This window comes from Salvelinus alpinus, chromosome 24 (genome assembly GCF_045679555.1).
Source record: "Salvelinus alpinus chromosome 24, SLU_Salpinus.1, whole genome shotgun sequence".
Taxonomy (NCBI): domain Eukaryota; kingdom Metazoa; phylum Chordata; class Actinopteri; order Salmoniformes; family Salmonidae; genus Salvelinus; species Salvelinus alpinus.
This window is the reverse complement of record NC_092109.1, coordinates 20922085-20934978: the sequence shown is the minus strand read 5'-3', so window position 1 is coordinate 20934978 and position 12894 is coordinate 20922085. Positions and strand designations below refer to the sequence as shown.

General features: G+C 42.2%; 1 protein-coding gene across 1 annotated transcript in view; it reads left to right on the top strand.

Annotated features, from left to right (window-relative positions):
* Positions 1–12894, top strand: part of LOC139552308 (astrotactin-2-like) — a 547772-nt gene that overhangs the window by 297433 nt on the left and 237445 nt on the right. Inside the window, exons 12-13 of the mRNA XM_071363924.1 lie at positions 6693–6859; positions 7464–7652. Coding sequence (XP_071220025.1) covers positions 6693–6859; positions 7464–7652 — 356 coding nt within the window. The remainder of the gene's footprint in view (positions 1–6692; positions 6860–7463; positions 7653–12894) is intronic.

The window sequence follows — 12894 nt, the reverse complement described above, 5'->3', positions numbered from 1 at the left end:
TTGAATGTGTATGTCAGCCGAGGCCCCAGTCATTAAGGAAAAGGATCTCAGTAAATTGCACGGAAACTGATTAAAACTTGGGGTGTTGAAAGGTGATTAGAACAAACTAACAAATAACTAATAGCTTCCAGTCACATGAGGTGGTGAATTTAGCCTCTGAGGTGTGTGTATGTGTTTGTGTTCTCTAAGTCCCCATATTAGGCTATTGACAGATAAGAATATAACACTGTGCCGTCATTTATGGACCGGCCATTGGGCGTTTACTGTTGCCCTTTAGGAGTGCTGGGTAATTGTTTCACCGTGTTTTATTTGTTTTCTTAATCTGCCTCACCGACACCATCTCCAACGCTGATCAATATCGCAGCCTAACAGGCTCGTAAAACAGCACTTCCAAGGCTCTCCAGTGTAAGTGAGGGAGCTCTCCCTATTCCCCATCTCTCCTTCCCTCCCGCTCCCCCTCCATATCTTTCTACTCCGTCTGAGTACTTCATTTATTCTCCCCTGGTCATTATAAATTCTGATCAGACCCATGTGGCCAATGATAACATCAAGAAGCCTGTATGATCTTTTGTGGAATCTATTATTGTACAAATGCCATTATGACAAGTTCTAACGGTAAAGATCCAGATTGATACTGTGGATGACAGACACCCATGGGAGAAGTGCAGTATTGATTGGTTTAGCTGCAGTGGATTGTGTGTGTGTGTGTGTTTGTGTGTGTGTGATGTCATTCTACAGTATAGTCTCGTTATCACAGGAACACACCACAGCTACAGGGCTATTTTATCTACATTACAAGTCTATCGCTACACACAATATATAATGGCCGGTATGTATTTATCATGGCCGGTATGTATGAGTAATACCCACAATGCTTACAACCGAAAAGGGTTCACCAGAAAGATCAAGTCCACTTCCTGGTAAAAGTAGTGGTTCAAAAATGTCTCACTCTCTGAAATTGAGTGACATGACATATCAATGCTCTATATTGAACGCAATAAATACACTACTCTATACTAAAATCAAATGTAAAATGCCCATTTTTACCAGAGCTGGTCAACCTATGCATCTTTGGTACTTCCTCACATGTTTAGATCGTCGCCCACTTAGCAGCCTTGAGATGTCGGTGAAAGGGCAATGTCACACTCTGTATGCTATCCCACAATCCCCTGGGGTGACACGCCACTCTGGCCTCTGGGACATCTGGCCGTCTGTCAGCTGGTATTATGTCTGACATCAACATCACTCTCCTGTTATGGCTGCCCGTCATCCAAATAAGATAAACCCCAGATACGTCCTAACAACAACAATAGCAACAGCAGCCACTACGATCACAGAGCAGAGATGTCACCGGCTTGTTTAGATTTTCATCAAATAAGAGGGATTTGGGGGGTTTGCATGTGGTAATACAAACATTCAGTGTGTTGAAGATTTGAAAATGATTTGTATTTGTGATTGTGTGCAGTAGGTGTTGGATCAGATTGGTTTTTGATTACATGAAAGGATGGTGGTCCTGCCAACTTCACATAAGATAGCAGGCAAAACCTATTGTTGTATTGGTTTGTGTTATGTAATGGCCACATCATGATTATAGTGTAGGCCTACACTATAAAGAGGTGCAATTGGCAGTGAATTAAATTGTGTCTGAAACGACTACTACATTTAGGATTAATTTATTTCTGAAAGCTTTTGAGCAGTTGGATTGTGCCATTTTATCACTAAAACATCAGGGACTGTCTGGTACTACCACTGTGTGATAGTAACACTGTCAGGTTATCACGCTAACTCCCTAATCTGTACTCTGCTCCAGCAGAGCTTTCAGATCACTCTACTAATCTAGAGTAAACACACACCATAGGCCTCAAGTCATTATAAATAAGTCACTTTTTATCAGGCCATTTTTTAAAATGATGTCTAAATACAACCGTTTGCTCATTTGAAAAGTTTTTGGAGGAACTGTATGCACTTATACTGCGTACTTGCGCTGTAAACAATATGCCTTTTCCGAGTGAGAGTGAGTCTCGGGTGAAGTTTATCCATGTGGTTGAGACTTATTTGGAGAGCTCGGCTCTGCATGCTTTCCCTGATTTGCCAAACACATCATCAGGGATGCAAACTAGTCGGCTTTCGGCGACATTCGCCGTTTTGAATCCAAAATAGGTGACCTACGTGATTCGTGCAGATCCGATGAGAAAAGTTTGGTGGAGGGTGGGGGTTGGATCACTACTGGCTGTAAGTGATCGAGTGATGCGCGTTTGCAGCAATACTGTCTGTATCCAAGGCTCAGCCAATCGTTTACATTACAACAGAATACAGCGCAGCACCCGCCTGAAGAAAGACGAGACAACCAGTTACTAGTTCTCTGGAAAGGCAGCTTGTCAGTTACAGCAGCGCGTCCCCTGAACGAATCAAATCAAATCAAATCAAATTTTATTAGTCACATACACATGGTTAGCAGATGTTAATGCGAGTGTAGCGAAATGCTTGTGCTTCTAGTTCCGACAATGCAGTAATAACCAACAAGTAATCTAACCTAACAATTCCACAACTACTACCTTACACACACACACAAGTGTAAAGGGATAAAGAATATGTACATAAAGATATATGAATGAGTGGTGGTACAGAACGGCATGGCAGATGCAGTAGATGGTATAGAGTACGGTATATACATATGAGATGAGTACTGTAGGGTATGTAAACATAAAGTGGCATAGTTTAAAGTGGCTAGTGGTACATGTATTACATAAAGATGTAAAGATGCAGTAGATGATATAGAGTACAGTATATACATATGAGATGGGTAATGTAGGGTATGTAAACATTATATTAAGTGGCATTGTTTAAAGTGGCTAGTGGTACATTTTTACATAATTTCCATCAATTCCCATTTTTAAAGTGGCTGGAGTTGAGTCAGTATGTTGGCAGCGGCCGCTAAATGTTAGTGGTGGCTGTTTAACAGTCTGATGGCCTTGAGATAGAAGCTGTTTTTCAGTCTCTCGGTCCCTGCTTTGATGCACCTGTACTGACCTCGCCTTCTGGATGATAGCGGGGTGAACAGGCAGTGGCTTGGGTGGTTGTTGTCCTTGATGATCTTTATGGCCTTCCTGTGACATCGGGTGGTGTAGGTGTCCTGGAGGGCAGGTAGTTTGCCCCCGGTGATGCGTTCTGCAGACCTCACTACCCTCTGGAGAGCCTTACGGTTGTGGGCGGAGCAGTTGCCGTACCAGGCGGTGATACAGCCCGACAGGATGCTCTCGATTGTGCATCTGTAGAAGTTTGTGAGTGCTTTTGGTGACAAGCCGAATTTCTTCAGCCTCCTGAGGTTGAAGAGGCGCTGCTGCGCCTTCTTCACAACGCTGTCTGTGTGGGTGGACCAATTCAGTTTGTCCGTGATGTGTACACCGAGGAACTTAAAACTTTCCACCTTCTCCACTACTGACCCGTCAATGTGGATAGGGGGGTGCTCCCTCTGCTGTTTCCTGAAGTCCACAATCATCTCCTTTGTTTTGTTGACGTTGAGTGTGAGGTTATTTTCCTGACACCACACTCCGAGGGCCCTCACCTCCTCCCTGTAGGCCGTCTCGTCGTTGTTGGTAATCAAGCCTACCACTGTAGTGTCATCCGCAAACTTGATGATTGAGTTGGAGGCGTGCATGGCCACGCAGTCGTGGGTGAACAGGGAGTACAGGAGAGGGCTCAGAACGCACCCTTGTGGGGCCCCAGTGTTGAGGATCAGCGGGGTGGAGATGTTGTTACCTACCCTCACCACCTGGGGGCGGCCCGTCAGGAAGTCCAGGACCCAGTTGCACAGGGCGGGGTCGAGACCCAGGGTCTCGAGCTTGATGACGAGTTTGGAGGGTACTATGGTGTTGAATGCTGAGCTGTAATCGATGAACAGCATTCTCACATGGGTATTCCTCTTGTCCAGATGGGTTAGGGCAGTGTGCAGTGTGGTTGCGATTGCGTCGTCTGTGGACCTATTGGGTCGGTAAGCAAATTGGAGTGGGTCTAGGGTGTCCGGTAGGGTGGAGGTGATATGGTCCTTGACTAGTCTCTCAAAGCACTTCATGATGACGGAAGTGAGTGCTACGGGGCGGTAGTCGTTTAGCTCAGTTACCTTAGCTTTCTTGGGAACAGGAACAATGGTGGCCCTCTTGAAGCATGTGGGAACAGCAGACTGGGATAAGGATTGATTGAATATGTCCGTAAACACACCAGCCAGCTGGTCTGCGCATGCTCTGAGGACGCGGCTGGGAATGCCGTCTGGGCCTGCAGCCTTGCGAGGGTTAACACGTTTAAATGTTTTACTCACCTCGGCTGCAGTGAAGGAGAGCCCGCAGGTTTTGGTAGGGGGCCGTGTCAGTGGCACTGTATTGTCCTCAAAGCGGGCAAAAAAGTTGTTTAGCCTGTCTGGGAGCAAGACATCCAACGATAACGGAAAGGTAAGGTTAGGTGAGAAGGCTGACCACGGAGACCGGGGTGTAACCAAAAAACAACTGGCATTTGGAAAGTTTGAGGTGAGGGAGAAAGTTTGGTGGAACAAGTATTAGCATTATTAAGTATCTTGATGTATCTTATTCTCCGTTAGCTAGCCAGAGAAATGTTGAGCAACATTAGCCAACTCATCTGAACAAATAATTGAGTTTATGGTGTGAAAATTAGCTTGCTAATAAAGTCAGACAGCTAACGTTAGCTAGTTAGCTTGCTAACGTTACAACATCAGATGAGCTAACATTAATGTTAGTAACCTAACCAATTCGCTATAGTATTCACTGGGTAACGTAAACTCGTACATCCCCTTGGTCCGTACAATTGCCCTTATTTTAGCGCCACAAAAACGTAATACTTCCAGATCAACTGTAATGTCAATATCATTGTAAAGCACAATTTCTCCCCTTTCCAACATGATCAATTACATGACCTAAACGCTGCCCGTTTCTGCATAATTTAAGCAAGCAATGAGCCCCGTCGGGTCTTTTTAAATATGGCAGGTGGGGAAGCGAAACTAATGTGTGATAGTGAGAAGGAGAGATGTTGTGTGGGAAAATTGCTTTTCTTCCACTCGATCTGTCCAACTTATCACCTTATCGCCTCTAAAATATATTGTGTCATTATATACCTATTTGAAGGTTTGTGTCGAATTTGAATCGTGTTTTTAGGGCGGTGCTAAAGTGATCTTAGAAGTAAACAGCGGCTTTGAGAATGATGATCGCATGCAATGATGACGCAAAAATGACTAGGTGTCCATTTTGTTTTTAAACGATGAGAGAAGTGCTACACCTGGTGGAGAGAGATTTTAAGACATAATAGTTGCTTTATGCGTGCTGTACGTTACGACATGACACGTCACGATGTAACGGAGGGTCCGTTTTTTCAACTTTTCTCCAATACTATAGAGCCATTACCATGTCGATCAACGCTTGAATAGAAACCTAGTTCACACTCCCGATTTTGAAGTCAACACAGTCGCTACAGTCCCATTAGTTTTCTTTGTAGCCTCGTTTGAATGTTGCGGTTGTGCACATTTGTACGGAATGGGGTGAGTTTACGTTATACGACTCCTTGCCGTTCCTCAAGTTCTAACGCGTTAGTTGCTTACTGGACCCTGGCAATCTGTGTGAAACGTTAACTAGCTAACCAACTAACCACTATCTGTTAAGTAATGTTTTCCCTCTACAGTAACGTTATGTGGTTAATTTTCAGAATGAGAGAATTAGGTGAAAATGAGGCGTTGCTTGTTAAAGAAGTGGATTCAGGGATCAAGTGTAGCTGGAGCTGGGCCTGGCTTAAGCTGGATGCCACTATAGAGGTGAAAGGAACACCACACACTTTCCCTCTTTCTCACTTTTGCTGGCACATTGTAGAACAGATGTCCACAGGCAGAAAGTGTACAATGTAATAATGTGCAGTGTAGCCCAACGATAGTTTTTGTTGTCTTGAATTTGACAGTAATACGTGTGTGTGTGTGTGTGTGTGTGAGCGAGGGGGGTTATTTATTTGTTTACTCAGTGAACGTTATTTTTGCACACATGTAGTCTTGTGTACTTGATCGATGTCTATAGTGGCCACTATAATAGAGCAAAAATATAATAGAGCAAAAATACTATGTCTGTTTGCTTCATTCTATTTCTACTTAAGATGTTTTTTCCCCAAGAGCAATATTTATATGTGTGTGGTCACAAGCGTTCTGTTATAAAGGCTGTCATGGCTAAATGCAATATTAGTGTATTGTTTTTTTCTCAAGACTTGAGTGCCATTTGCAGTAAAGTCTAGGCAACAAATAACATTGGATTGCTTTCTTGAATTTTTTTTAGTTAGGTTCACATTAACCACTTTTTATTTTACACACAGAGACTGATCATGTAGATGATGTTCTTTGTTGTTTTAATTAGTTAAAACCAGCATTTTCCCCTAGCATTTTTGTGTGTGCGTGTTTCAGTGTGGGGGGGGGGGGGGGGGTCACCTTTTTGGACCCTCACCAGTTTGCATCCCTGCTTCATCAGATCCCCACTGACTCTAGAGGGGAACTCTGGGAGATGGAGTTCTTTGTTGTTGTTAATTGGAGCAGACCATCGCTCTGTCTGTCTCCTGGGTCCTGATCTGCATACATATGTTGACCCCTACTTATTCTCTCTCTCTCTGTCTGTCTGTTTCTCTCCCACTACTGTGTCTCTCTCTCGCCCCTCCAGTGTCCCGACGGGCTGCGGCCAATGAAGGACGGCATGGGTTGCTATGACTACTCAAAGGGCACGGACTGCACGGATGGCTTCAACGGTGGCTGTGAGCAGCTGTGTCTCCAACAGCTGGTGCCCCTACCAGACGACCCCACCTCCAGCAACATCCTCATGTTCTGTGGGTGAGTCAGTCAGTGATCGAAATTGAACAGTAAAAGGGTAAAACAGAGGTAGAGCCTTTTACCTAAACAGATGGCCAAAACAACTGTTAGAAACAACTGTTACACAGCTCTACTGTAAGATTGATCTTCATTCACAGATCTCAACTGTGGGATTGATCCTCATTTTCACCTCCGCATTGGCAGAGTACAGTATAGAACGCAGATATGGTATTCTACTATAGGCTAATTCACGAGACTGCCTGTGTGTTTCTGTGCCTTTCATTAGCATTAGGTTTGTGCATCTCAGCCATTTCTGAAGTAGAAAATGCTGAATGTGCATCTCCAACGACAGTTTGTCTTTAATGCAGACAAGTCCGGGTTTAAATGTTTGCTCTGCTTACACAAGGGCTTTCATTTGAAATATTAGACCGCTAAACCATACATACTCCTGCAATCTATTATTTCTATGAGTTGGGTACACTTTCTCTACTGTGTGTGTGTGTGTGTATGCGGGCGTGTGTGTGCTGGCGTGTGTGTGCATGTATTACCGTGTGTACAGTACCTGAATGTATACACTATGTTTTTATGCATGTCCATTGACACCTGAATTCCCCTCCCCACTCAGGTGTGTGCAGGAGTACAAGCTGGGGTCAAACGGACGCTCATGTGTTCTCCAGAAAGAGAACTGTGAGGGGTCAAAGTGCCAGAGACAGGATGTACGCTTCAATGATACCCTGTTTGGGGAGATGCTGCATGGCTACAACAACAAGAGCCAGCAAGTAAACCTGGGACAGGTCTTCCAGATGACCTTCCGGTAAGTTCTCCCCCAGAGGACTATATGTCCTCCATTTCACTGCTGTGTACCACAAGGGATGTAATCCAAGTCATATCACTGCTGTGCTGTACTTTGTGGCATGTGGCTCTGGTTATTGGGATGTACAGAAGTTAGGTAGCAGGAGCTTTCCCAATAGGGTTATGCCAACTGTGCTGCCACTTGGTGAATGTGTTGGGACTATTTTTACCTGTATTTCTACCACTTGGTTTGTAGCTTGGGTTGCATGACAAAGATAAGGCTCAAACAGAAACAGACTGGTTTGTGTGGTAAAGTAACTCTACGGACCCTTTTAGTTCGTTTTTTATTCTCTTGTATGGTTAAAGTCAGAATACACATTTCCAAAACCAATGCATCCAAGTTGGATTCTGGGACATTTGTTCTCATCAGTCCCTGCTCACAAAAATAATCTTAATGAGAACTTGGCGGTTTGAATTCTCGGGACTATTCCAGAGAGAAATCTCAGAGGACGTGTCAACATCATGAAAAAGCAATGTTTTTTTATCAGTGCTGGTGAGTGAGATATCTACACAGTGGAACATCTTATGTGTATCGGCAGCTCTCACATAGCACAGTGCAGCTGGCTGGGGAGGAATCCCCCAGTGCTGTAACAGACAACACTGTCAGCCCTCTCAAAGCCCCAGTGTCTGGCTGATAACAAAGACAAATGTTAGGCTGCAGGGGGACGCTGCCATAATCAAAGACAATGAGGCAGGAACTCATACACACACATTAGAGGTCGACCGATTATGATTTTTCAACGCCGATACCAATACCGATTATTGGAGGACCAAAAAAGCCGATGCCGATTAATCGGCCAATTAAAAAAAATAAAAATAATAATATATATTATTATTATTAATTATTAATTAATATTATAATTAATAATAATATTCTTATTATTATTAATTATAATATTATAATTATTAATTATTAATTAATATTATAATTAATAATAATATTATTATTATTATTAATTATTAATTAATATTATAATGACAACTACAACAATACTGAATGAACACTTTTAGTTTAACTTAATATAATACTGTTTTCTGTTATAATCTCCACCCGGCACAGCCAGAAGAGGACTGGCCACCCCTCATAGCCTGGTTCCTCTCTAGGTTTCTTCCTAGGTTTTGGCCTTTCTAGGGAGTTTTTCCTAGCCACCGTGCTTCTACACCTGCATTGCTTGCTGTTTGGGGTTTTAGGCTGGGTTTCTGTACAGCACTTCGAGATATTAGCTGATGTACGAAGGGCTATATAAAATAAAAATACATTTGATTGATTGAATACATCAATAAAATCAATTTAGCCTCAAATAAATAATGAAACATGTTCAATTTGGTTTAAATAATGCAAAAACAAAGCGTTGGAGAAGAAAGTAAAAATGCAATATGTGCCATGTAAAAAACGTTTAAGTTCCTTGCTCAGAACATGAGAACAAATGAAACAAGTTCAGACACAGGACAAACCGCTGGTGGTTCCTTTTAACATGAGTCTTCAATATTCCCAGGTAAGAAGTTTTAGGTTGTAGTTATTATAGGAATTATAGGACTATTTCTCTCTATACCATTTGTATTTCATATACCTTTGACTATTGGATGTTCTTATAGGCACTTTAGTATTGCCAGTGTAACAGTATAGCTTAGTATTGCCAGTGTAACAGTATAGCTTCCGTCCCTCTCCTTGCCCCTACCTGGGCTCGAACCAGGAACACATCGACAACAGCTACCCTCGAAGCATCTTTACCCATCGCTCCACAAAAGCCGCGGCCCTTGCAGAGCAAGGGGAACAACTACTTCGAGGTCTCAGAGCGAGTGACGTCACACCGCTAACTAGCTCGGGAGTTGATAGGCTTGAAGTCATAAACAGCTCAATGCTTGAAGCACAGCGAAGAGCTGCTGGCAAACGCACGAAAGTGCTGTTTGAATGAATGCTTACGAGCCTGCTGCTGCCTACCACCGCTCAGTCAGACTGCTCTATCAAATATCAAATCATATACTTAATTATAACATAATAACACACAGAAATACGAGCCTTAGGTCATTAATATGGTCAAATCCGGAAACTATCATTTAGAAAACAAAACGTTTATTCTTTCAGTGAAATACGGAACCGTTCCGTATTTTATCTAACAGGTGGCATCCATAAGTCTAAATATTCCTGTTACATTGCACAACCTTCAATGTTATGTCATAATTACGTAAAATTCTGGCAAATTAGTTCGCAACGAGCCAGGCGGCCCAAACTGTTGCATATACCCTGACTCTGCGTGCATTGAACGCTAGAGAAGTGATACAATTTCCCTAGTTTAATATTGCCTGCTAACCTGGATTTCTTTTAACTAAATATGCAGGTTTAATAAAATATACTTCTGTGTATTGATTTTAAGAAAGGCATTGATGTTTATGGTTAGGTACATTCATGCAACAATTATGCTTTTTTCGCAAATACACTTTTGTTAAATCATCCCCCGTTTGGTGAAGTTGGCTGTCTTTGTTAGGAATAAATAGTCTTCACACAGTTCGTAACTGTCACGTTCCTGACCTGTTTTCCTTTGTTTTGTATTTGTTTTAGTTGGTCAGGGCGTGAGTTGGGTGGGTTGGTCTAGGTTTGATTTTCTATGTTGGGATTTTGTGTTCGGCCTGGTATGATTCTCAATCAGAGACAGCTGTCAATCGTTGTCCCTGATTGAGAATCTTACTTAGGCAGCCTGGGTTTCACCTGTGTTTTGTGGGTGTTTGTTCCTGTGTCAGTGTTTGGGCCACACAGGACTGTTTCAGGTTAGTCACGTTTGTTGGTTGTTGTATTTTGTAGTGTTTGTTGTTTTCCCATTAAAATATGAATACTTACCAATCCGCATCTTGGTCCGATCCATGCTCCTCCTCGTCTGAGGAGGAGAACGACTACGACAGCCGTTACAGTAACGAGCCAGGCGGCCCAAACTGCTGCATAAACCCTGACTCTGTTGCACAGAACGCAAGAGAAGTGACACAATTTCCCTAGTTAAAATACATTTATGTTAGCAGGCAATATTAACTAAATATGCTTGTATATTGATTTTAAGAAAGGCGTTGATGTTTATGGTTAGGTACACATTGGTGCAACGACAGTGTTTTTCCGCGAATGCGCTTGTTAACCTCTAACGAGTCACAACCCCGGATCCGGGATCCCCCCATCAAAAAAGCTGACTAGCATAGCCTAGCCTAAAGCGACAGGGATATCATATAATAAAATTCTCGTGAAATCACAAGTCCAAGACACCAAATGAAAGATAAACATCTTGTGAATCCAGCCAATATTTCCGATTTTTTAAGTGTTTTACAGCAAACACAATATAGCATTATATTAGCTTACTACAATAGCCTACCACACAGCCCCATTCATTCAACATAACGTTAGCGATAGCGAATAAACCAGCAAAAGATATACATTTTTTCACTAACCTTCTCAAACTTCTTCAGATGACAGTCCTATAACATCATATTACACAATACATATAGAGTTTGTTTGAAAATGTGCATATTTAGCGGTACAAATCGTGGTTATACAATGTGAAATAGTAGCCAAACTTCAAACAAAATGTCGGGAGAAATCTTGGGAGAGGCACCTAATCTAATCAATAACTAATTATAAACTTGCCAAAAAAATACAGGTTGGACAGCAAATTAAAGATACATTAGTTCTTAATGCAACCGCTGTGTTAGATTTTTAAAATTAACGTTACTACAACATACAGCGTGCGTTACAGCGAGACCGTGCCGAAATTAATGGCGGAATTATAGTTTAACATTTTTCAACAGAAATACGAATTAACAGCATAAATAGTTCTTACTATTTGATGAGCTTCCATCAGAATCTTGTGCAAGTTGTCCTTTGTCCAGAATCATCGTTGCTCGGTTGTAGATTGTCGTCTTCAACTTTGGAATTAGCAGCAAACATTAGCTATGTGGCGCAGACGTGTCCAACTCTTCATAACGCAGCACAAAGAAAATTACGAAAATCGCAATATACTGATATAAACTGATATAACTCGGTTTAAAATAACTACATTATGATGTTTTTAACACCTATATCGAATAAAATCAGAGCCGTATATATCTAAGGCCTATAACGAGAGCTTTTCAGAATGCCATCCTGAGGTCTGTCTCGCGTCATGACGAACGTTGAAAAGACTGCACCCCCCGTTCCAAGAGCTTTTATACGGCCTCAGATCTACCTAGCAACCCCATTCCAATTCTCACTGCTTACTGACATCTAGGGGAAATCGTATGCAGTGCATGTCGACCCATTGATTACATTGAAATTAATAAACTGACCCTGGAACAGAGTGCCCGATTTCAGATTTCTCACTTCCTGACAGGAAGTTTGCTGCAACTTGAGTTCTGTTTTACTCAAAGATATAATTCAAACGGTTTTAGAAACTAGAGAGTGTTTTCTATCCAATAGTAATAATAATATGCATATTGTACGAGCAAGAATTGAGTACGAGGCAGTTTAATTTGGGAACGAATTTTTACAAAGTGAAAACAGCGCCCCCATATTGACAAGAAGTTTAAATCACCTGTTTGGTGAAGTAGGCTATGATTCAATGATAAATTAACAGGCACCGCATCGATTGTATGCAACGCAGGACAAGCTAGATAAACTAGTAATATCATCAACCATGTGTAGTTAACTAGTGATTATGTTAAGATTGATTGTTTTTTATAAGATACGTTTAATGCTAGCTAGCACCTTACCGTGGCTCCTTGCTGCACTCGCATAACAGGTAGTCAGCCTGCCACGCAGTCTCCTCGTGGAGTGCAATGTAATCGGCCATGATCGGTGTCCAAAAATGCCGATTACCGATTGTTATGAAAACTTGAAATCGGCTCTAATTAAATCGGCCATTCCGATTAATCGGTCGACCTCGAACACACATACACACTAACTCTTAACTCTCATTAACTTGTTCACTGCTCTACCCATTCTCTGACACATAACATGGCAAGAAAGTGCATTTCAATCATAGCCCTGTCCAGTTATAACAGTGATGATAATAGCTGCTAGTCTAAGCAGTCCAGACGACTAGCTGATCAACGCCGTCTCCCCCTCCTGACTCTTATCGATCTGACTGATTTGTTCGAGGGATTATATGGCCGCTCCCATCTCTGCCAATTACGGCCACACAGTCTGAACAGCTTTCTCCCACTCTATAAAGATTGTGTGAATGACTGTA